General features: G+C 42.8%; 1 protein-coding gene across 5 annotated transcripts in view; it reads right to left on the bottom strand.

Moving 5' to 3' along the window:
- EPHB1 (EPH receptor B1) overlaps positions 1–26961 on the bottom strand; it is a 244583-nt gene that overhangs the window by 148014 nt on the left and 69608 nt on the right. For 4 of the 5 annotated variants that reach the window (XM_069975673.1, XM_069975677.1, XM_069975675.1 and 1 more), the window contains exon 2: positions 5442–5506. In XM_069975673.1, coding sequence (XP_069831774.1) covers positions 5442–5506 — 65 coding nt within the window. Of the gene's footprint in view, positions 1–5441; positions 5507–5705; positions 5839–26961 lie in introns of those variants that run through there. The other variant, XM_069975676.1, reaches the window with a different exon arrangement.

Genomic DNA, 26961 nt, shown 5'->3' with positions numbered 1-26961 from the left:
GCCATGTGACCCTAATGAAAGCCACATACTTCCCTACCCACCAGTTCTAGCAATACTCAGACCCCGACTGATCTTGACATGGCTCTAAGACATTTCAAAAGTTTTTTTTTTTTTTTAAGCAACAGGTTAACTTTAAAGGGGTAGCTTAACATGGACAGAGGTGGTAGCACAGAGCACTGTGTCAGACTGGAAAGACTACAGCACTTCCTGCAGGACACACAGCAGCTGATATGTACTGGAAAACTTTAGATTTTTTAATAGAAATAAATTACAAATCCCTGACGCTTTCTGGCACAAGTTGATTTAAACAAATTTATTTATTTTGTTGAACCACCTCCATGTCCGGTGTATATTTATTTTCCATTGGTACTATAGCTGCCACCTCCATGTCCTGTGTATATTTATTTTCCATCGGTACTATAGTAACCACCTCCATGTCCGGTGTATATTTATTTTTCATGGGTACAATAGCTGCCACCTCCATGTCCTGTGTATATTTATTTTCCATCGGTACTATAGTAACCACCTCCATGTCCGGTGTATATTTATTTTCCATCGGTACTATAGTAACCACCTCCATGTCCGGTGTATATTTATATTCCATCGGTACTATAGTAACCACCTCCATGTCCGGTGTATATTTATTTTCCATTGGTACTATAGCTGCCACCTCCATGTCCGGTGTATATTTATTTTCCATTGGTACTATAGTAACCACCTCCATGTCCGGTGTATATTTATTTTCCATTAGTACTATAGTAACCACCTCCATGTCCGGTGTATATTTATATTCCATCGGTACTATAGCTGCCACCTCCATGTCCGGTGTATATTTATTTTCCATTGGTACTATAGTAACCACCTCCATGTCCTGTGTATATTTATTTTCCATTGGTACTATAGTAACCACCTCCATGTCCGGTGTATATTTATTTTCCATTGGTACTATAGTAACCACCTCCATGTCCGGTGTATATTTATTTTCCATTGGTACTATAGTAACCACCTCCATGTCCGGTGTATATTTATTTTCCATTGGTACTATAGTAACCACCTCCATGTCCGGTGTATATTTATTTTCCATTGGTACTATAGTAACCACCTCCATGTCTGGTGTATATTTAATTTTCCATCGGTACTATAGCTACCACCTCCATATCCGGTGTATATTTATTTTCCATCGATACTATAGCTGCCACCTCCATGTCCTGTGTATATTTATTTTTCATTGGTACTATAGCTGCCACCTCCATGCCCGGTGTAAATTTATTTTCCATTGGTACTATAGTAACCACCTCCATGTCCGGTGTATATTTATTTTCCATGGGTACTATAGCTGCCACCTCCATGCCCGGTGTAAATTTATTTTCCATTGGTACTATAGTAACCACCTCCATGTCCGGTGTATATTTATTTTCCATTGGTACTATAGTAACCGCCTCCATGTCCGGTGTATATTTATTTTCCATTGGTACTATAGCTGCCACCTCCATGTCCGGTGTATATTTATTTTCCATTGGTACTATAGTAACCACCTCCATGTCTGGTGTATATTTATTTTCCATTGGTACTATAGTAACCACCTCCGTGTCCGGTGTATATTTATTTTCCATTGGTACTATAGCTGCCACCTCCATGTTCGGTGTATATTTATTTTCCATTGGTACTATAGTAACCACCTCCATGCCCGGTGTAAATTTATTTTCCATTGGTACTATAGTAACCACCTCCATGTCCGGTGTATATTTATTTTCCATTAGTACTATAGTAACCACCTCCATGTCCGGTGTATATTTATTTTCCATTGGTACTATAGCTGCCACCTCCATGTCCGGTGTATATTTATTTTCCATTGGTACTATAGTAACCACCTCCATGTCCGGTGTATATTTATTTTCCATCGGTACTATAGCTGCCACCTCCATGTTCGGTGTATATTTATTTTCCATTGGTACTATAGTAACCACCTCCATGCCCGGTGTAAATTTATTTTCCATTGGTACTATAGTAACCACCTCCATGTCCGGTGTATATTTATTTTCCATTAGTACTATAGTAACCACCTCCATGTCCGGTGTATATTTATTTTCCATCGGTACTATAGCTGACACCTCCATGTCCGGTGTATATTTATTTTCCATCGGTACTATAGCTGCCACCTCCATGTTCGGTGTATATTTATTTTCCATTGGTACTATAGTAACCACCTCCATGCCCGGTGTAAATTTATTTTCCATTGGTACCCATGGAATCAAGCACAAAGTGTTGCATAACTGATAAGAAAATGGGCAGGACGGCTAGGTGCGGCTCTATTCACCCACCACTTCTATATCTATAAAGTTATGGGCACAGGCTAATAAGATAACATTATCTACTATAGCTCTTAACACTTTTGATGTGTGAAAAGGGAAAACCACTTGTGCCAGCAAAACTACAACGCTAGCGACAGTCTGATAGAGACTCTGCCTATATATAGTGCATCCATTTACACGTCTTCACCCTGTACTGAACATGGCACTTACATGCCTATAAGGATCAGGGAGGGTATAGCCATTTACAGGCGGTAATGATCACACAGAGTGGCGTGAAGCTTTTATCAATACTGTAGTACGAGTATCACTACAGCATCAATGGAGATCAATATACCATGTACAAGGACAGGGTTGCTGGGCAGAAATTCTTCTTTTGGCTGTCTTACTGTGAATAATAGAGATTATAATAATTCTAATAGTAATCAGATTTTTACTGTTTACACCATCAAGTTAAAGCATAGTTTGAGCCTTTAAAAAAATCAGAGTTTGTAACATGTTTTAGGGCTACAAAAAAAGCTCTGGAGCTTTATATCACTGTCTAAAAGTAGGTGCCAATTTTATGACAGTTAAATGGCCCATAAGAATTACCTGAATTGCATTGGAAGAGATTGTCCGGCGATAAAACCTATTTTCAGTAGTATAATAAATTGACATAAATTAACATAAAAATAAAAAAGTTATTTTACTATATTTCTGTAATCCTGCATTTTGTAACAGACTTCCTGTTCCAGCTGTACACTCAAGCCAGGAACTTGGCTGACTCTATATTTCTCCCATTATGTGGAAGGCTGTGATTTTGGTGAATGGAGGTGTAGTGGTAGGAACAAAAATTTGGCTGAATGTCTGGCTAGGGTGTACAACAGTAATAGGAAGTCTATTATGGGATGTCCACCAGACAGGAAGTGGGGCAGTGGAAACAACAGAACACAGTTTGCATCAGAAGCAGAAGGAAAGCACTAAAGACTACAGGAAGATAATAAAAGGACTTTATTTACCAATATATGTTCATTTATCGGACAGCTAAAAATAGGTTTCATTGTAGGAAAGCCCCTTGAATTTTTTGTAAAGTAATTGACAGAAGTAAAATTAAACTGAACGTTAACCAGCATTTTAACATTTTTTTTTAGATGTAAAACTGTTGTTTTAAGCATGTTTTATGTCTCAAAAAACTGTGTGTGCACATAGCCTGATCCTGGCAGGTAGGAGGTGCATTGAGTCTCATAACTCCTCATTGTAGACCCAATATTACTGGATTTAGTACAGAACAATGGTCCCCAACCTGTCACTTTCTGGATGATGTAAATGTACAACCCGTAGCATGACGTGGAGATAGAGAGAGGCTTGAGACCACTGTATATATCTAGCCATGGAGCAGGTTGGCAGGAAATCTGTAATAAAATGAAAATTTCCCACGGCCATGCCAGGCAACGGGAAGCTCTCCAATAATAAAGGAACGTCATATAAGGAGACGTTTGCTATTCTTTTGCCGTTCCCCAGAACGTTCGTCAAAGCGGCGCCAATGGCAGAATATAACAATCTGACTTGATTTAATTTGTTTTCCACAAACTGAAAGGTTTCGGCATTATCCAATTAAATCAATCAACATCTATTACCGAGCGGAATACATTACTTTCTACACATTTACCCTTAATCAGGCCAAAGGCTGGGGGTTTAACCAGCTGCTAGGAAGCATTGGGGCCCGTGCATGCAACAGTTGGCACACGGCCTAAATATGGGACCCACATACATGGTTATACTTTATATGTGATAGTGTCTATTGCTTTAGACAATGTACCGCTGTGTCATATGGAGGCATCTATGACGTGACATGGAAAGCCTATGGTTCCACATTGAAAATTCTTAGATAGTGTGAGACCCTGGGCTGGGACAAGGTAGCCTAGACACATAAGACACTTGTACTGCCACCCCTGTGGAGCCCTAGGCACCTGCCTACCCTGCCTACCCCTTACCCAGACCCTGTTGAGACCAAAACCTCTAGGTATGACTTTCCATATAGGATTCCTCAGATAAGTATCTGATTGATGGGGGTCCGACAGCTGAAACCCTGCTGATCATGAGAACAGGAGTCCCTCATCCCCCAAGTGAAAGGAGCAGCTCTACATATGCTCAGTCGCCACTCCATTTACTAGATATATGGCTGCTGAAGATGGCCGAGCACTGTACTGTGGTATCTTTGGCAGTCTTGTAGTGAGTGAATGGAGCCAAGCGTTCACACTGTAGGTCCATTCACACAGAGACTCTCATTCTTGAATGGTGGTTAGGTGATAAATTATAATCTTTGGATCACCCCTTTAAATAATGTAGGTAAGAATATAATATACTGTACAGATGTATCAGAGCTGAGTTTGTCATATCCCCATTGGGTGTCTTAGTTTGTACAGTGTCATCTCTCATCGAAAGACTTTAACTGCAAGCTAATAGAAAAATGCCACTATTTCTGCTGGTCGCAAACTTAGCTCTGCTACATGGCTGTTCTTATATACTGGGGATGGGGAATCTTTGGTCCTTTGGCTGTCCAGGCATGAAAGGAATTGTAATTTTGCAACACCTCAGAGGGGTAGTTCACCATTTTTTTTTTCTTTCAAATTAACTGGTCCCAACAAGTGCCAAAGATTTGTAATTTACTTCAATTAAAAAAAAAATCTCCAGTCTTCTAGAACTTATCTGCTGCTGCATATCGTGCAGCAAGTAGTGTTTTCTTACCAGTCGGACACAGTGCTCTTTGCTGACACCTCTGCCCATGTCAGGAACTGTGCAGAGCAGAAATCCCCTAGAAAACCTCTCCTGCTCTCCAGACTGGAAAGAATACCACTTCCTGTAGGACATGCAGCAGCTGATAGGTACTGGAAAACTTTAGATTTTTTTTTTATAGAAGTAAATTACAAATCTCTGGCATTTTCTGACATGAGTTTATTTAAAAGAATTTATTTTTTGGGGGGTTGAACTACCCCTTTAAGGGCTAAAGGTTCCCCATCACTGCTAAACAATCGCTGCTCTGTGGAATCTGTTTGCGCAATACAAATAAATATTAATATTATTATTAAATAACATATTCATCAGCTTGTCATGTGACTTGCTCACTGGTACCAGCTTTTTCCTTATACTCACCCCTGAAGAAGGAGTTGCTGTCCAGCCTAGCTCTGCCGTAGCCGTCCGAGTGTCCATAAGGGTCTCTGCAATAGAGAAACATTTGGAGTGTTATTAACAGCTATGACACACAGGCGGCCTGTCCCATTCAATATGCCGCTACGCTTTATCGATTTAGTTCCACACAATAAAACCCACAATGAATACGATTTCCGTCTCATTAAGCAATCTGCATTTTATTTTCACTGTTTGATAAAAATTACTTTTATTTTTCACCGTGCCAACCTCAAAAAATTGCCGCAATGTTCCTTTGGCGAATGCTAAATCTTCCTTTCAGGTGTTCCACCTCATCGGCGTCGGCCATATCTTTTGTTAGCCCAGCAAGGTAATCATAACACATAGCGGTAAATAAGAGACTAGTAAATATGGAAGCAACCTTCAGGTCTAGCCATCCTCTGACGGCGGTGTTAAGAAGGATAATATGTCACGCTGTGCTCGCCGTGCCCCTGTGCACACACACTTACGCCTTCTCATGACTCATGTATACTGTATGTGTCACCCAGAATGTCAGCAGGGGAGCAGAACAAAGAGTTCTGTGATTTACTCCTGAATATAGTGTTACCTAATAATCTGTATACCATCTGATTACATAATATATGGTATTGTAGTATATGACATGCTGCTTAAAGGGGCCGTACAGGACTCAAAGGTAGGAATGCTACTTATGGAAACAGCACCACACCTGTCCACTGGTTGAGTCTGGTATTGCAGCTCAGTTACAATACAGGGGGCCGAGCGCTGTTATATCAACCATAACCAAAAAAAAGGTGTGGCATCTTTTTTTGTAATTCCGCACAATCCCTTTAGATTTTAAGACAAGTACATTCACGGCCATCTAGCATTGTGAGCTCTCAGTATTCCCCTGCAAGTTGAGGGTCTACGGTACAGAGCTTTAATCTTTGCACCACTCCCCCACAATGCAACGCAGCATGGCGCATTGCATTAAAAGAGCTCAACTAACCTTGGAGGGGGAGGGGGGGGGAGTCTATCGACAAGCTGCAAAGTAACTAAATACTATAATACTGGCTGTAACTCAGGATCAGCGGCGACAAGGAATGTGATGTATTCACAAAGTTACATAAGGTTCTATGTAGGTTACAGGGATTTGATAATATTTCCTTGCTGCTTCTGAATCTCTATTAACTGTTTTAATGTACAGGTACATCTATCTATCTATCTATCTATCTATCTATCTATCTATCTATCTAATATCTATCTATTTATCTATCTATATATGGTATCTAATATCTATCTATCTATCTATAGAAAGATAGAAAGTGAGCAGCACAGCGTGTAGATATAGGTGCCAGCGGTCAGGGTCCTGACTTTTGACCGTCTTCATATACCAGCAGAGAATCAGATGGTACCAGCGTGTGGCATCAGGGCGTAACACAAGTAAATGTAGTCAGCAGGCTGGTCATACATTAGGGGATCAGAACAGTACCCAGGAGGCAAAGGCCAATATAAACTGATGGTCAACTTCAGCTTCAAGTTAGTAGAGGGACAGTTCGGTACAGGAAGAATAATGCAACAGGAACACAGGCTTGAGGCAGGACCAGAATAACACCTTAACTAAGAACATAGTAGGAACCAACAATGCTCAGGCATAGGATGTTGGGTGGATCCCACTAAAATAGAAGATGGCAATAAGGGAAAGGAGGGAGAGGAATTAGTATACTGCACACTAGCCCTTAAGATCTTTAGAGGAGTCTGTGGCTAGCCCCTATAGGCCAGATGCCGAAGTACAGTGGCATGGAGCGGGGGACGGGGGACCAGACTGGAGAGGACAGAGTGCTGGTGGGAACCAGGTGTCAAAGACCGAACGGAGCCCACAGGGGGAGAGCGGACAGTATTGGGCCTGCGCTGGTACCCACTGGTATTACTCTGTCTATCTACCTATCTATCTATCTATCTATCTATCTATCTATCTATCTATCTATCTATCTTGTTACCATACAAGTTAAACACAAGCACACTTACAATTATTCAAGAATCCATTCATGGGCACAATACAGCCGTGATTTATTCTCTCCTCTTCATAGTGAAGTTCATAAATGGTTTATTACTAGGAGAACCCAGCTATCAGAAAAGGCTTGTAAATCTGCCGCTGTCTGACTAATAGAAATTACATTAATTGAATATCTCACAACGACCTGGCAATGAGAAAATTAACCGATGAAATGACTTTGAAAGACTGAAAGAGGAAAGTCTTTTATAGACGCCATATATTATATTTCTTGTCTGATGGCGAGAAAACAAACAGAGAATGCGGATTGTGAGGAAGGGGCAGGGTCAGCTGTAAATAAGGCCCATAATGTTTTATTATTCAATCACAGATGCCAGGCAGGCTTAGTTACAGCGGGTCACCGGAGTGCACCGGCGGAGTCACTATGGATGCTCTGCTAATGTAAGGAACAGGCTGAGTTATGGATTTCGATTATGGATGTTGAGAATCAGAGAATTATGGTTCAGTGACTCCTATTTCATTACTGCTCTGCACATCACTAACTTCACTCTCCTCTCATTCCATCACTACAGAGGTACCATAAGAGGTACCATAATAAAGACCAGATGAGATACAAGCTCACCCCATCTAAGCCCTCTCATCGGCTTCTACAAAAATTCTCTAGGCTGTAAATTTTAACTTTTTACATTCCATCATTTTAGAAGGGAATATTATCAGTAGTGGTTTATAATAGGTCCGTTTTAGGCGGAAACTCGGGGCCCTGAGCTCCTGGGGGGTCCAACGACACAAAGACTTATATATTCAGTGATGTATTGTCTCCTGGCTACAGTTCTGACATGATTTGCCAAAAAATCTATCCGTGCTTTCAGTGGTATAGGGGGCCCAAGCTTGGTGAACAGCCCAGGGCCTATGGTAAAGTTAATGCACCCCTGAATAGTATTGCTTCTATTTTAATTGTTATTTAAAGGGGAATCCGGTTATTTAAAATGGATGGCCTATCCTAAAGAGAAACACCCCCGCTGGTCCGCTGTTTAAAGAGACAGGCATTTATTAATAGTTTCTTTAGTTGTAGCACTTCACATATATTCGTCAATAGATTTGGTCGCTCTACCCATTAGGGCTCATAAGCAAAATTCCACTACAGTATCTGTATATTTTGGAGTAAACCAACACAAACATGGGGAGTTTGCTGTGTGGCCATTCACTTCTATACCTGCACAGTATAACATATTCTCAAATGCCAAGTATTAAATATTAGACAAATCTAACCTCCTGATAGCTCCTTATAGTGCCCGGGAGGCTGAGGCGGAAGGTATGTGTGTATTACCTTCCTCCTCGGCGCAGATCCTGCGATGTTAGTAATCTTCACTCAGGTGCACTGTTAGGAGCACTGCCGTGTCATCCGGCCTGCCCGCTCCATTGATTATCATTAGGAGGAGTTGGTCAATGACGGGGCAGAGCTCCAAACAGTGCACCGGAGCGAAGATTTCTCCAAATAACAGGGCAGGACCAGTGCCAAGGAGGAGGTGGGAGCAATACCTTTCTCCTCACCATCCCGGGCATATACAGGGCTATCAGCAGGTTACATTTGTCTAACCTGCTGATAGTTCCCCATTAAATCCATAGGCATTAATACAGAATTAGTTCCCCTTTGCAGGTATAACAGCTTCCATCCTTTTAGACTTTCTACAATATTTGGCTGTTTTGGGGGATTTTTGCCCATTCATCCAGAAGAGCAATTGTGAGATCAGAAACTGATGCTGGATGAGAGGGTTTGGCTCACAGACTCCATTCAAGTTCGTCCCAAAGGTACTGGATGGGGTTGAGGTCAGGACTCTGTGTGGACCAGACAAGTTCTTCCTCACCAGACTCCATGGGGGACATTTATTAAGTCCGGTGTTTTCTGTGCCGGATTTAAAAATGTCCCCGCAGCTATGCCGATACGGAGACTTATGTAGAGGCAGACTGCCTCTACATAAATCCTGCGCGCCGCTGCGTATGGCAGGAAACCTACGCCAGCTGAGGGCTGGAGTAGGTTTCCTGAGTATTTTTTAGCAAAACTAATGCTGAATAGAGCGGACTCTGAGTCCACGCCGCCCGTTCCGCCCCCTCCCCGCCTCCTCCCCGCCCTCCTGGCGTACCCTGCGGAAAGTGCCAATTTGCGAATATTTTATTTGCAAAACAGACATTTGCGAATAAAATTATTCTCAAATCGGCACTTTCCGTCGAAAAAAACTGATTTTGCCACTTGATACATGCCCCCCCATGTCTTTATGACCCCTTCTTTGTGCACGGTTATGCTGGAACAGAAAATAGCTGAACCCAAACGGTACCTGCAAAGTTGGAAGCATAGCAGTGTCTAAAATGTGTTGGTTGAAGCATTAAGGTTTTCCTAGGCTGATCCCTGAAAAACACCTCCATAGCATTATCCCTCCTCCGCCAACCATTACCTCTGGCAAAATGCAATCAGGCAGGTAACATTTCCCTGGCATTCACCAAATCCATACATATCCATCATACTGCCAGATAGTGATTCATCACTCTACAGAACTCATTTCTACTCCAGTAGCGATGTGCTTTACACCACTCCATCTGATGCATTGTACTTGGTAATGTAAGGCCTGCATGCAGCTGTTTGGCCAAGGAAACCCACGCCTTAAGCTCCCAACAGGGTGCAATTTTTTTGCAGATTTTTAACTCCAGATGAGGTTGCATTGACTGGGTCAGCAGAACATTGTCAACTTTAATGCACTATGTGGCTCTGCTCTCGATGATCCTGCTCTGTAACCTGTACATAGTCTAAAAAATATCATAAACCAACGTGTTGCAGTGGGCGCTCCCATTACAGTACTGCAGTGAAATATAGTGAGTGCTTTAGAATGACTTATTCATTCATAAATGTTCTTAAAAGCAGACTGCATTGGTAGGAGATGGATTTTTTACACCAGTGGTAATTGACTAAAGGGTTGGGGGGGAGGGTCCCAGCTCTGATCACCATGTAAGTCATTTTCTGGCATATCAGAAAATAATAAACCTGGAGAACCCACATTATTAATATGGTGCAATCATTTCTCGGTTGAAGCATTGAAGCTCTTAGATCTATGGTATAACGTTAGAAGCAGATATGTCAGAGGACAATACTTTGAAATTCACAGCAGGATTTTAATTCTCTCATCTAATCGCTCGGTTTTCACTTCCAGATTTTTCTGATTACTTTGCCTTTTACCATTGCTTTGTCTCATTCATGCTATAAAAGGTTACTCGCAGTATCTAAAGCGCAAAAGATATGTATAAAGACTTATAATTTGAGTCAAGTCACATTGACGGTGTACAATACCACCCCACTGACTTTAAAGGAAGTAATGTCAATGGAGCTTGGAGAGACGGAAACCTTCCGTTTAGCGTGTATGAGAGCAGCATTTGCCAATCTGTGTCTCCCCAGCTGCTATAAAACTGCGACTCTGCCACACATCCAAAGATTAAAGGGGTTCTTTGATTAACCCCTTCGTGCTGCAGCTAGTTTGGGCCTTAATGACCAGGCTAATTTTTCAAAATCTGACCTGTCTCACTTTATGCTCTTATAGCTCAGTGATGCTTTAACGTATGCTAGCGATTCCGAGATTGTTTTTTCGTGATATATGGCACTTTATGTTAGTGGCAAAATTTGGTCACTACTTTGTGTGTTTTTTGTGAAAAACATCAAAATATCATGAAAAATTTTAAAAATTTGCTTTTTATGAACTTTGAAATTCTCTGCTTCTAAAGAAAGAAAGTCGTAGCACATAAATTAGTTACTAAGTCACATTACCAATATGTCTTCTTTATTCTGGCATAATTTGTTAAACATATTTAACTTTTTTAGGGTGTTATGGGGCTTAGAAATTTATCAGCAAATTATCACATTTTCGTGAAACTGATTTTTTTAGGGACCAGTTCTTTTTTTAAATGGATTTAGAAGTCTGGTATCCTGAAAACCCCCATTAGTGACCCCATTTTGGAAACTACACACCTTAAAGAATTAATCTAGAGGTATAATGAGCATTTTAACCCTACAGGGGCTGGAGGAAAGTATTCACAATTAGGCAGTAAAAAAATGGAAAATTTTAATTTTCCAATAATATATACGTTTAGATTAAAGTTTCTCATTTTCAAAAGGAATATGAGACAAAAAGCACCCTAAAATTTGTAATGCAGGTTCTCTTGAGTACAACGGTACCCCATATGTGGGCGTAAACCACTGTATGGGCACACAGCAGGGCTCAGAAGGAAGGGAGCGCCAATTAGCTTTTCCAATGCAAATTTTGCTGAAGAAGTTTCTGAGCGCCAGGTGCGTTTGCAGTGCCCCTGTAGTGTCAGCAGAGAGAAAACCCCCCATAAGTCACCCCATTTTTTGAAAGTACACCCCTCAAAGAATTCATCTTGGTGTGTGGTGACCATTTTGACCCCACAGGTATTACAGGAAAGTATTTAAAAGAAGGCAGTAAAAAATGAAAAACTCGAATTCTTCCAATAATATGTTCGTTTAGTTTGAAATTTCTCAATTTTACGAGGAACAAGAGGAAAAAAGTACCCCAAAATTTGTAACACAGGTTCTCCTGAGTACAATGGTACCCCATATGTGGGCATAAACCACTGCATGGGCACACAGGAGGGCTCAGAAGGGAAGGAGCGCCAATTAGCTTTTTCAATGCAGATTTTGCTGCAGAAGTTTCCGAGCGCCAGGTGCGTTTGCAGTGCCCCTGTAGTGCCAGCGGAGTAAAATGTCGCCATAAGTCACTCCATTTTGGAAAGTGCACCCCTCAAAGTATTCATCTTGGTGTGTGGTGACCATTTTGACTCCACAGGTATTAGAGGAAAGTATTCAAAAGTAGACAGTAAAAATGAAAAACTCAAATTTTTCCAATATTATGTTCTTTTAGTTTGAAATTTCTCAATTTTATGAGGAACAAGAGGAAAAAAGTACCCCAAAATTTGTAACGCAGGTTCTCCTAAGTGAAAAGGTACCTCATATGTGGGCATAAACCACTGCATGGGCACACAGGAGGGCTCAGAAGGAAAGGAGCGCCAATTAGCTTTTTCAATGCAGATTTTTCTGAAGAAGTTTCTGAGCGCCAGGTGCGTTTGCAGAGCCCCTGTAGTGTCAGCAGAATAGATTCCCCCCAAAAGTCACCACATTTTGGAAAGTGCACCCCTCAAAGAATTCATCTTGGGGTGTGGTGACCATTTTTACCCCACAGGTATTAGAGGAAAGTATTCAAAATTGGCCAGTAAAAATGAAAAACTCTAATTTTTCCAATAATATGTTGGTTTAGTTTGAAATTTCTCAATTTGACGAGGAACAGGAGAAAAAACGTACCCCAAAATCTGTAACGCAGGTTCTCCTGAGTACAACGGTACCCCATATGTGGGCATAAACCACTGTATGGGCACACAGCAGGGCTCAGAAGGGAAGGAGCGCCAATTTACAGGAGCAAAACCGCAGCTAGTAATGGTTATTAGAATAGCGCAGTTACTAAAATAAAATAAAAAAAATGAGATTACAGGTAATGTGGGGTGGTTACGGGCAACCAGGGGTGGTTATGGGCAACCTGAGGTGGTTACAGGTAATCTGGGGTGGTACGGACAACATGGGGTGGTCACGGGCAACCTGCTGTGGTTACGGCAACCTGGGGTGGTTACAGGCAACGTGGGGTGGTTACAGGCAACGAGGGGTGGTTATGGGCAACGTGTGGTGGTCACGGGCAACCTGCTGTAGTTACGGCAACGTGGGGTGGTTACAGGCAACCAGGGCTGGTTACAGGCAACGTGGGCTGGTTACGGGCAATCTGCTGTGCTTACAGACAATCTGGGATGGTTACGGGAAACGTGGGGTGGTTACGGGCAACCTGCAGTGCTTACAGACAATCTGGGGTGGATACGGGCAACGTGGGGTGGTTACGGGCAACCTGCAGTGCTTACAGACAATCTGGGGTGGTTACGGGCAACGTGGGGTGGTTACGGGCAACCTGCAGTGCTTACAGACAATCTGGGGTGGTTACGGGCAACGTGGGGTGGTTACGGGCAACCTGCAGTGCTTACTGACAATCTGGGGTGGTTACGGGCAACGTGGGGTGGTTACAGGCAATGTGGGGTGGTTACGGATAAACTGAAGTTCTTATAGGCAATCTGGGGTGGATACCTGTAATCTGGCATGGGCACCGCAATCTGGAGGGGGTCATTGGCAATTTGGGGTGGTCAGAGGCGCCGTGGCGTGGTCAGAGGCCACGTGTGGTGGTCAGAGGCCACGTGTGGTGGTCAGAGGCGACGTGCGGTGGTCAGAGGCGACGTGCGGTGGTCAGAGGCGACGTGCGGTGGTCAGAGGCATCGTGGCGTGGGCAGAGGCATCGTGGCGTGGGCAGAGGCATCGTGGCGTGGGCAGAGGCAACGCGCGGTGGTTACGTGCAATCTGGGGGGGGTTACATGTAATCTGGCATGATTACGGGGAACCTGGGGGGGTTATGTGCAACCTGGAAGGGTTACAGACAATCTGGGATTGTTACTGATAAACTGAAGTGCTTATAGGTAATCTGGGGTGGGTACATGTAATCTGGGGTGGTTACGGGCAACGTGCGGTGGTTACGGGCAACGTGCGGTGGTTACGGGTAATCTGGGGAGGGGTTAGGGGTAATTTGGGAGTAAACTGCAATTATTACTATAATAAAAAGTGTGTGTTTTATTTTTTTGTATGTTTGTCACTTTTTGTACTTTATACATTCATTTTCACTGTATTACTATGATTACTGTGATATTTTCTATCACAGTAATCATAGTTCAGTGACAGAGACCAAATTGGTCTCTGTCACTTTAAATTTTCAGAGTTGGCTGGTTGTGAAGCGCATGCGCACTTCATAACCAGCCAGGACGTCGAGAAGGACGGAGCTCCAGGAGCAGGTGAGTATATGGGGAAGGGGGGGTGACTGGGGGATGGGGTGACAGGGGGGGTGGGGGGCGACTTGGGGGGTGGGGGGACATCACTTTTTATCCCCTGTCACCAATCATTTATGGTGACAGGGGATAAAAAGTGCCGGGAGCACATGGTACAAGCGATCAGCGGTATATAGTATATACCGCTGATCGCTTGTACCGGGACCCCACAGGGGGGGTCCCCGATGACTGCCCCATGCTCTCCGCTACCTCCGGTGGCGGAGAGCATGGGGCTTTCATTCATTTTAACTTTTCCATCGCTGTGAACCGACATTAGTCGGTTCACAGCGATGTCGGCGGCCATCTTGGAAATGATGGCCGCCGGGGGAGGGGGGTTAGAGATCGCCCTACTAGGGGGGGCTGATCTGAGGTCTGGGGGACATTTATTTCATCTCCCCCCGCTGTAGATTCACGGCGGGGGGAGATGAAAGGCGGCGGCAGCACCGGTAATCCCCTTTACCGACGGCCGCCGCTATAACGTTAATAGCGGCGATCGTCGGTAAGGGGGGGGGCGGGACGGACCCCACACACTGCCCCAACCCCTCAGCTACCTCCGGTAGCCGGGGGGATGGGGTGGGGGCCGTCCCGGCCCCGCAGCCTTATTCTCTGCCATCGCCGTAAAAAGCTGATGGCAGCAGAATAAGGACCATTAGTGACCGCCGTAAAAAGCCGTATCGGCGGTCACTAAGGGGTTAAAATGTACAGGATAGAGGACAAGTAAGAGATTGCGTCGGAGGGGTTGACCTTTGACCTCCTTAACCACAACCACTCCCACCCACCACCACCACCAGCGATCTCCAGATTTGTGTACACATGACCCACGACTCATTCTCTATGGAGCCGCCGAAGAGAGCAGAGTACAGCACTCGGCTCTTTCCGGCGCCTTCCTAGAGAATGACTATCCTGTGGATAGGGGGCGAGTAAGGTTTAATCGGAGGAACCCTTTAACATTTACATTCAATACAAAGAAGCCAAAGAACAGGCATTAGGCTTCATTTACATAGCAAAAATCTGTAAATATTAAGACGCTGTATCTTTTTCCGCGTGAAAACGTATTCCCAAGGGCTTTCACAGTTAATATGACTTCGAGGATGAATTTTCTGAATTCTCCCGCCGTGTGAACATTGCCCTTACTTTGGCTTTCATACAATACAAAGTCATTTTGCATCTGCTTTATTTAAGTAAATATTAAGGAGTTTTGTCAATTCCCAGCACTATGTGTGAGAGTTTCTTGACATTGGGCTTAGTCCAATAAAGCTATTTAGCAAGTTCCCGAAGTTCATACTAAGCTGTAGAAGGAAAGAAGTGCCAAATCTGCTCCAGTAAAAACCCATAGAGAAACTGATATGGTGGGTGGCTGCCAGTGCATAGGTGTGTGCCAGTACTAAGCCTCTCGCTTGACAGGTGCACCCAGTCATGTGATAATAACTCATGTGAGAAAGTAGAAAAATACATAATAGATTTTACTAAGATGAAATAAAGCGATCTGTACATGTTATACATTATGGAGGACATTTATGAAACTTATTGCAGGGGCATACGCCAGGGAGAAGGCACATGGCCTCCTCCCGCGCCTCATTCATCATGGAAGCAGGTGCAGATTTGGCCGAGGAAAAGGGGACAAGGACTAATTTTTTATTTTTTTTTTTCCTTTTTTTTTTCTTTAAATAATTTATTATTTTCATATAGAAACAGTATCACCTTACATTACATTGTAATATCTAAAAAAAAAAAAAAAACATTTCTAACCCCCCCTCCCTCCCGCCCAGAAGTTATGACCTTTATCTTAGTTTCAGATCCAACCAATCATACATCACCAATCGTGGTATGTCCCCTTGTATGGATAAAACCCGCAGGGCGCCCACATAACCCTTCCAACTCTTAAAGCTATACCTCCTCCACCCCCACTGCAACTATTTACAAAGTTACCATACACAACTAGGTGACGGCTCCAACCGCATCCCCACCCCACCAGGAGGACAGAGCAGGCCAGAAAATGTTTAATATACTTATAGAGAGGTTCAGGTCAAGATGTAGACCGGACTGAGATGGAAGTGGTTAATTTATTTTTATTTTTTTTTTTTAAGGTTAAGCCTCAAGAGTTGGAAGAATGTATGTGAATCCCACCTGTGCGGAGGTACCTTGTTGTCCATGATATATGGATGTTGGGGTTCATCGGAACAGGTTGGGGCTGGGGACTACTGGCCCTGGTGAAACGGTGTCGTGGTTTCCAGTATGAGTGTGGGTTATCTTTGTCTGCCCAGGGCATCTGACAAGGGTGTGTTGGGTAGGGAAGGAGACTGGAAGCATGTTGTGATCAATAAGAGGCTAAGAGACTGATATATGAAAATGTGAAAGATCAAAGAATGAGCTTGAATATGTTGGGTTGGCTTTCCCCTTTTCTGACGAGGACTAATTTAAGACCGACGTACAAGTACTACAGTCTTGATAAATCTCCCCCCCCCCCCCCCGCCCCATGTGTACAAGATGCAGTATTGATTTCTCTGAGATACTGTGTATATTAAAGGGGTTATCCAGCACTACAAAAGCATGGCCACTTTCTCCCAGGAACAGCACTCTTGTCTCCACTTCAGGTGTGTTTTGCAATTAAGCTCCATTCACTTCAATGGAACTGAGGGACAAAATCCCAGCCAAACTGGAGACAAGAGTGGGGCTGTCTTTGGAACTCCTTTAAGTGTTCTCCTATAGTCTACCAAATCATAACTCTAAATTTTTGGGGGGGCACTGCCCAATTAATTTGCACACACCTTCCTCAATTTATTCCAGTTATGTATTTAGGGTAAGGCTATTAAAGGGATAATAATGTTGTCAGGCCACCCTTTTCCTGTGTTACCCCCTTCTATCATTATGACGTGGATATCCCTTTTCCCACTTTAATCGAGGAGGTGCTCTTTCCTACCTACCCCCTGTGCCAATGGTTTTGCAGATAATTCATACAATTCTATTGTTCTGGTCTTTCAGTTATGTATTTGGCATTAGCATTGTGACCAACCTCCATGTACTATGCAAATGTTCCTTTATGCCATCATGCATGGGATTTATAATGTATTGGAGTTAGACCGAGCCTAAATTGTGTTAGGTATCCTATTTATATCCACAAGTGTTAAAAACATATGTAAAATTCATTGCTCGTTGTCATTTTCCTTTATAACCACACAAGAAAAATAGTTTAGGCCGTCAGTAATGCTCTGAATACAATAACTGGTTTAGTGCCTAAGCATAAACCCCCTGACCTGGACATTGCTGGGATCAATGATCATAGGCATTTACGGTTCTCAATGGATATTAAGAGTTCCATCGTCATTGGCCGGTTTGCAGCCCAAAAACGAAATGGTTTCTTTTCAATCGCTGGTTAGGGTTCAAATTAATACAGGGACTTAAAGGGGTTGGCACTTTATAGTAAAATTGCTCAGTGTACAGTATTAGCAACTGAACTCACTGTCTTTAATGACAGCAGCTCCCTGTGTACCTCATAGAGCTAATATCAGACTCCCCTTCTCCAGGTAGTGCTGCCCTGCTCTGTGTTAAATCTGTCCATAAGATGGCTGACATGAAGGAGCACGTGACCATGCCCTGTCCTAAGTGTCTAACATTGAGCCTGTATATGCCTATGGGGGACACTGGGGGGTGGGGCATGGTACCATATTCCTCCATGTCAGCCATTTTATGGACAGACTTACCATAGAGCAGGGCAGCACAACCTTTGTGAGGTTCATAGGGAGCTGCTGTTAGCAGGGTCTGTAAGTACACTTACTAATACTGTACACTGAGAAACTTTACTATAAAGTGGCCAACCCTTTTAAGTGGAGGCTTTGTTGAGGCTTTCAATCCATTAAAATAGCTGAACAATAAAATGTAGTCAGCAGTATCTTTTGTCAGGTTAAAACCCAGTAAAAGAAATGATGTCATGAGGAAACCAGAAGGACCCCACTAAAGTCAATGGAGTTCATCAGGCTTCATTTGTCCATCATGTTGCAGACCTGCTGGCTTTGTTTGACAAGGAGGCTATGGTGCAAATGGGAACCTGGCCTAAAACAAGTTAATGTGAACCTGGTCTAACACAGGTTAAATGTGATCCTTAGTAATGCCCAGCAATGCATCTGAGAATTACAATCTGTACAATACAGAATACAATAAAGAGGGGGCCTTGTAAATCAGCAATTTAGGACAAAAGAATTAAGGCTCTGTGTCCACAGCTAATCCTTAAAATCAATGTAACCATAAAATGGATAAACTCCAGTAATATTCTATCTTATACTAGTAAGAATGAGGTCATATGACCCCCTCCAGTATCAGCGAGGGGGTGCTTTGCGTCTATCCCTATGTATAGGTATTTCCATTGTGCTATTGTTTAGAATGGTTGACGGCGGCAGAAAAATACAGCTCTCCTCCCTTCTCTTTCCTCCCTCTCCCAGAGGGCTCCCCCATTTCTCAGCATGTCTGGAATGGGGGGCTTTCAAACAGCTTCTCTATCTAGCACTGCGGTTTCCTTTATCTGTGCTGCTGAGCAGAACTATAATACACTGGGGATTAGTGTAAGCAACATTTACCTGTCACACAGCTCTGCTCCTGCATGACAAATGAGAGGTTTTACACTGCTGCCTGTTTATCTCTAACATTTCTTCTCTGTCTGTAGATCTCGGCCCTCTCCACCCCTTCCTTTCTTTATCTAGCCTCTTTCTACTATGCCCAGGAGTACACAACTACATTAGAGTGTTAGCTCTCCAAGCCAGTGAAAATGACCATCCATTCCTATTATGCACTGCTCACTCCGACATCTACAATCATAAAATACAGTGCTATCAGACTGCTATTAGAGCTGACAGATCTCCTGACATGTCTTATTTCGTTAAGGAATTATAGTTATACAATATAAGAACACTAGAGCATATTCCCTTAGAATTATGCACTCTTTTATTGTTCCTCCTAGAAATTAATAAGAAAACTGACAAGGGGGTGTCAGTATTCGCTTTGTCAAACAGGTGTTTCCCTAAAGTCAGCACTGATTGGACAGTAGGAGACTGAGCAGGGACACACCCCCAACTGCTAACACCCAGTTGTCAGTTACCATTTCATAATATCCAATTAGTGCTGACAGTAACATTCTGTGTAGAGACACGCCTCTTTGACAAGAGGAAATTGTAACGCCCAGTTGTCAATGTATTCATAAATGTCTAGGACAAATAACAGAGGAACAGCACAACACAAAACAACAAAAAACCCAAATACTATAGACAAAAAGATATCAGAAAAAGTTGATAGATACTCTTTAACTTCTAAATTTATTTGTTTCTCTTATGGCTTTACTAGGTATTGCTCCCACCTAGCCGGAATCATGCTCCACACTGATGAAGGGCAACAACCCGAAACAGCTGTATGTGGATGGATACCTGGCCTTGGTTTTTCCCCTGTCATTACATTGACTTATAGGGCCACTTAATATGGTGGTTTTGGTGGTTTCCTTACAGTAGCCACCCCTTGGCTGGGTCCTACCCGGAGGGATATCTGGCTAGTCCTGTGTTTCGAGACTCTTCAATGAGGCTCCACGGGCTCTTCTTTTGGCATATTCGAGTTATTAGAATATTATAAACCATCAGCCGGTCAGCATTGTAGGTGTACAGTAATACTATAATCAATCAGAACATTTTAGGTTATCGTTCAGAAAATAACATTAATTATGAAGGTATTAAAAACAATGCCGTCCTCTGCATTTGTCTCGGAGGTCTCAGGAAGCTTGGCCTTTTACAAAGCACAGCTGTCTGGGGTCAAATAGAAAAGCTAATACTGTCTTACAGAAGCTGCGTGTTTGAAGCCGGAATATGAAGACAGATCAATGACGGAAGGTCACACACACAGATATCACACTCACTTCACAGCCTTACGCTGTACCGAGCGGGGCGAGCCTGGGACAGAGGAGCGGATTCAGATTTATGAATGGAGGCCATTTCTTTGACATTATATTAAATATAGAAAAATCACAGTATATAAAAAATAATAGGGATCAAGAATACTTTGAATTTATGGAGCATGTATTAAAAGGCATAGGGAATAGTATAGGCAAGTTTCCTTCACTCATTTCAAGAAATAAAAGTAGTTTTACTCGAAAAGGAAAAAAAAGAAAAGAAAACTCCTCACTATCGGAAATATCATCCCTTTAAATCAATGGCCCTAAAGGATCTTGAAACACAACTGGGGATTATATGCCAAAAAAGAAAATGAAAGTTCCCCATCCTCTCAATAGGTGGCAGTGAAGAGCAAGCTTATTTTGCATACTTTTTCTCCCATAGAGCTTTGCATGACTTATAACACCCCTTACACCAGTTTGGCGGTCTCCTTAAGGAAAAACACCACTCTCTTTTAACAAAGGGCGATATGGGGGGGACATATCAATCAAGACTAAAGAAGTTGTCTGGGAAAAATTAACTTTTCCACAGGATATGGGAAAAGTAAGTGATTGCGGGGGGGTTTGACCTCCTTTATGAATAGAGCCACAGGTACGGTTCTATTCATTTCTATGGAGTCGCCAGAAAGAGCCGAGTAAGTATTCTTTCTGTTTCAATAATTTTTATTAGTACAGTTTTCAAATTTTTTCACACACAGTATACTGGTTAAAAGCACAGAGAAAGTTATAACAATTCGCAGTAGGAAAAGCATAGTAACCACTAAGTAAAGGTACGATTTAACAGTGAAAATAAATAGCTGGTTGACTAGGTGTATGGCAGGTGTGTTTGAGGTATAATGATGTAGTATTAGTCAGATAAGTAGGAGAAGTCGGCTATATATGAGCCAGTCATAGCTGCAAGGAAAGTAGCACTAAGACATCTGGTACCATACGATCAGCGTCTTGAACATAAGGTTAAACATCAAAAGACCAGCAACATAAAACATAAAACAGACAAACAAACACAAGACGTTGTATACTAAGACAGACAACACATAAAGGCAAGTGGCTCTATATAGGTAGTTACGTCAAACACTATATACGTTATGGCGGAGAAGTAAGGCGGGTGTAGAAAGTGGAAGTGTAAGCCGCTAGAGAGCCTATGATGTGTATAAACCATGTTAGTGGGGGTACATTTACAATGCTCGGATAGCACTATAGTAAGTATTCTTTCAGCTTACTCAGCTCCCTCTGGCAACTCCATAGGAATGAACAGAGCCGCAGGTCACGTGCCGTACCCACACCTCTATTCATAAAAAAAGAAGTCGGGGTGCAATACGGAGATTGGCAGGGGGGTACATCCCAGACATCTCCGTAAAGAACTCTGACAGGTCATGTCTTGAGGCTTTTTTTTAAAGGGATTTGCCATAATCATAATCAAAAGTTATCACTTATGCATCGGGTAAGTGATAAGTGTTCCATCATGTGGGGGCTGACAAATGGGACCCCTAACATACCAATAGACAACCTAGTTCACTTTACTGTGACAGTATTGGGGAAGATATTGGCACTGTATAAATAACACAAAAACAATTGACAGGTGCCAACAAGCCGTGCCAGCCAAGCCACATAGAAACTTTTTTCCTCCACCTAGTTTGCCATGGGTTGTTTGATCCTGGAACTGCTGTGAATTGTATGATGAATCGGAGTCCCGGGGTCAATCCTCACAGCTCTTACAGTACGCCAGGGACTTCCCTACTGTTTGCTGACATTTTGTTCTTTCTGGTAATTAAGCACATTTTGTTAATCATTGCTTTCCTAATGATCATTGCAGGAAGTCGAGCACTCCTCCTGGTGACAGCTGCAGGTGATACTGGGAAATGACAGGCGCACATTACACTATATTCTGGCTCTTCATAGTGGAAATGTTTCAGTGACATGAATGAGCGGAGGAAGAGGTCACGGGATGTCAGCCTGCACCGCGGCAATGCTCATGGGACTGCAAGACGAGGGAACAGGCAGTAGGATTGTGGCTGTCAGCACTATCCCTGTGAAATAAATGACTAGATAGTGCTAGATAAATCCAGACTAGGAGCACTGTGGCCCATTTGTCAGCCCAGTTTACAAATGACAAGTGAATCTCCATCCTTTAACGATATAGTGTGCATAGGGCCAAAGTTTTGTCTTCTTATAATATCTTAATAATGGTTGTAGATTGTGTGTGTGTTTTTTTTGTTTTGTTTTGTTTCTTTGTTTGTTTTAATACAAAAAGGCTCTAAGACTTGGTGGCTTCCAAAAATGGTGTTCAAAGGTGGCCATTGACTTTAGCTAATAGACTGGCATCAACTGGTATTACTTATTGACAAAGGGCCCTATTACACAGAGCGATAATAGGCTGAATCAGGCCGATTCTGATGATTATTGCTCTGTGTAACAGAGAGAACGATCAGCCGATAAAACGATCATCAGTTGATTGGGCGCGCATCGATACGTGTAATATCGATGCACGCCCGAGGATTGATAACTGTGGTATAAAATAATAAAGTAGTAAGTCACCTTACCTCGTTCCCAGGTGTCCTCGGCCCTGCCCCGGTGTCTGCAGCTCTGCCTTTTCTGCACAGGCCACCGTCCACTCAGCCAATCACAGGCTGAGATAGGCCGCCAGCCGCTTGGCCAGTCAATAGCTGAGACAGGCCACGGCCTGTCAAGGCAGAAAAGGCAGAGATGCAGACACCCGGGAAGGCCTGAGGACACCTCTGAACGTGGTAAAGGTGAGTTATTAGTTTATTATTTTATACTAAAGGTAAGGGCTTCACGGACAATGCTAAGAATGTCTGTGCAGCCCTTGCTGCTCGATAGTCGGCCTGTCTATTTGCTCAGTAAACGAGCGCCGATCTAGCAGACCTTATGATCGGCCTGTGTAATAGGAGCCTAAAGCAGGCTATACATATTGGATAGTTGTCTGTGGAATGCTTGTTCAGCCCACACCTCGATAGAGATAGAGAAGGGGGATGAAAGCTACCACTAGATTCCTAAGAACAAAACGATTGGCATGTCTGATCTTTCTCTCCTCCAACATTTACTTCCAGTGAAGGGTTGGAAGGCGCCATACTAGATGGTTGGCCAGTCCAGCCAAAACCGATGCGTTTGGCTAATGCTTATCCAATGCTTTTGGAAAGTCACCATCACAGTTTATTTCCATTCATACATGCAGAGCAATGAAAAAATACAGCAGTGTTAGATCCCCTGCAGGCTGGACACCAATGACACTGGATGGACTGCCCTGGTGTCCAGCAGATTACCAGACAAAACAACTACAATATTTTGCTAGATCTCACCAGTCATGGACTTAACTATAGCCATAGCATCAGTTATGGACCCCTGAACATTGTATGTAGAGTCGGCTTTGTGCTATCTAGCACTACTACGTTGGTTCTCCAAGATATGATGCTATTACGCATACCCTTAATTATTGCTGCTTATGCCTCTGAATCACTTTCTTGCCATAAGGTGGTTAAGCCCCATTTCCCTTTGCTATAGGGCCCTATGAACTCTAGATAAACCACTGACTAATTGTTATTGTCAAGCAGTATCATCTCCGAGCTGCAGCCCAAACACATTGTCATGGATTACCAGTGAATACATTACCATCAAAGGCAATCTAGCTCCCAGCTCTGGGATCTCGGCTCGCTTTGTAAATTGACCATATTGCATTTAATATATCATTCACAATACTTAATTAACACAACTGAGTCTCTCTATACCTGTACCAGGAGTTCTTCCCAGCAAAACACATCATTCAGCCTAATATCAGAGGGGAAAGAAATATCTGCAATTAAACGGCGCTAGAATATTTAATTGGGCCCCTGGGACTAAAAAAAAAACCAAAAAGCGATACCAAAGTGGAGATTTCCAGGTTATCCTAATGACACAACAGCAGATCCGGCTTCCCTGTGACAGCCCTTCATGTGTCGGCTGCGCGGGAAGAGCTATGAAATTTACTGCTTTATATTTAGATCAAAGCAGGAGCATATCCAAAGTAACTGGTAGAATAGAACTATATGAAGCTGCTATTAGAAGCTCATACCTAGAAACACAGACCATTATTATTAGGCCTCATTCACTTATTGGTTTTCTTATGTCGCCAGTAGACATTGGGATACCAGCAAAAAAAAGTAGTCTAACATATGCCATGGTATACTTGAACGGTCAAATGTAGTTTCTTAATGACTAGATTTAATCTAACACACTAAGGGTATGTTCACACTGAGTAAAATCAGTGGAACTCTGCCACTCTCTGCTCAATGAATTGACATGTTAATTCTTTGCGCGGAGAGTGACGGGAGCAGAGGCACGTGAGCTCTCCCATAGAGACACTGTGGGACACTGAGGCAGGCTGGATTCCACTGATCTTATTCAGTGTGAACATACCACAGAGAAACAGACTAGACATAGACACTAGCAGCCTGAGTTTTGACCCATTTAAGTCAATGACCCAATTAGGGTCATGGTATATAGTGGCATAGCTTTTTGCTGGTATCCCGACATATCCTGGCAACATAGAGGGAAAACAAGATGTGAATGGGACCTTAGTAAGATTTCGGAAGTTCTGGACCATCTATAAAGTAAATATTTTATCTCACTAATTTCCTACAAGTTACAGATGTTACTTGACCAATGTGTCACGCCATGACTGTCATATTGCATACTCCACAGTGGGCTTAATGCTACATATTACAATGAGAGCTCCCAATGAATATAGCATGGTACACTATTTGTGCTCTATGGACTAACACAGAAACTGCGCCATTTCATCCTGCAAATAAATGGAAACCCTGGTAAAAACCAACCCACATAGTCAGATAATGTCCACTAATGATGGTCTGGGGATATATTTGCTGTTAATAGTCTATATAGGTTTTCAATGTCTGTATAGAAACCAGTGTTTCTATTCCCTGACAGCCAGCAGAGCATTTTCTAACCCTTAACAACCAATAAAAATGAATTGAATTGTTTCCCATTGCACCTTGTTCTTTACATCAGCCCCGATTTTCAACCTTCATGTGTATTGTCCCATTGTGCGGCTATAAAAGCCATGTAGGCAGCTCGGCCTTATCTCCTCAGCATGGCGTTGGGTAGCGGGCACCGCCGATGCCAGCTAATGACTAACAGGGCTGTTTTTTGTTTTCAGCCCAGTGAATAGGGGTAGGCTATGGGGATTGAGCGCGGAGGGCTATGGCGATAACACCTGCACTTCTTTCATGTATTTCAACAGTCGAACACTGAACATTTTCTCCACACACAATATATCAAGCTGCGGCGCTGCGTACAGACATTTCACCTTTAGACAACTTACATTTACATGACATCCCGCCACCAGAGACTTTGCTTTGTCCTTCTGCGGTGATCGGGATCCCACTGTCATTTTGTGAGGAAAGTTTAGAAAATGAAAGCAGCATCTGGCACATCGCCATCAGCAACACTCCCCGCATGATGTGTTATCCCAATCGCCTTTTATCATAGGCATTAATGCAACGTGCGGGAATGTGCGGACGCATGTAACCATATCATTTGGACCTTATCTACAGCACACACATGTTCACTGACCCTGCACGGCTACACGTGAATTCCTTATGGTTATGTAATACAAGCAGTGTACCATCATACAATTTATCCATAAGACAACATCAAAGTAATGCTTACTATTATTTATGTATTATTATAAGAATTTATTCTATAAAAACAGAGGCCTGCAGTATAGACCTATAGATGTAAGGGGCCATACGACGGATCCATACAACACAGACCCATAGTAATGCATGAACATGATGCCTTCAATCCTGCTGAAGTTAAAGCATACCTGTATGTTAAACATCTGCCTGGTTTGATTATATTAACCCTTCAGAGAGGTGGTTTTAGTGTTCTTACTGCTGTTATTAAGCCCCTAAGAACACAGCCTTTTCTCATTCTTGGCTGTTTGCCAGTAGTACTCAAACCTGGACTTCCTTTACCTTACTTATGTGCGACTGGTTAACCGTACCATGGACCCAGGCTGTTCAAAAATCTTGTCCCCCGCCCCCATGTCATATAGCTATAGTTCACCTTAGGCTCCGCACTTTTATAACACTTTCTACCCACAAATATACAAGCTTTCTATCCAAAGTGTCCCAAATGATAATAATGCCGCCTTCTGTAGCCCATGCAGTATTAGTTCCCTTAATAGTGCCCCTAATACTGCCCCGTACAGTTGCCCCCACAAAGTAGTTATCCTTAATAGGGCTACCACATAGTAATTACTGCATTAGTTCCCCCAGACAGTAGGTAATCCCAAAATAACATTCCATATAGTAGTTACTCACCCCCCAATAGTGCCCCATATAGTAGTAAGCCCTCTAATAGTGCCCAATATAGATGTTTTTTTATACTAATCATTCCCCCTACTAGTGCCCTCACATGGTAGTTTGGTCCTCAAAAGTGTTAGAACTCCTTTTTACATTACAGGGCTCTAAAACAAAAATGTATAACAATGAATGTTATAAAATTAGTGATTACAGTGTGGATGACTGCTGGGCCCATGTAAGAAACAAATGAAAAACTAAAACGCGTAAAGAGGATGTACCATAAGGTACATCCTCTTTAATCTGACCCAG

This window comes from Dendropsophus ebraccatus, chromosome 6, assembly GCF_027789765.1.
Source record: "Dendropsophus ebraccatus isolate aDenEbr1 chromosome 6, aDenEbr1.pat, whole genome shotgun sequence".
Lineage (NCBI taxonomy): Eukaryota > Metazoa > Chordata > Amphibia > Anura > Hylidae > Dendropsophus > Dendropsophus ebraccatus.
Note: the sequence above shows the minus strand (reverse complement) of the source record. Positions and strands in the feature narration are given on the sequence as shown.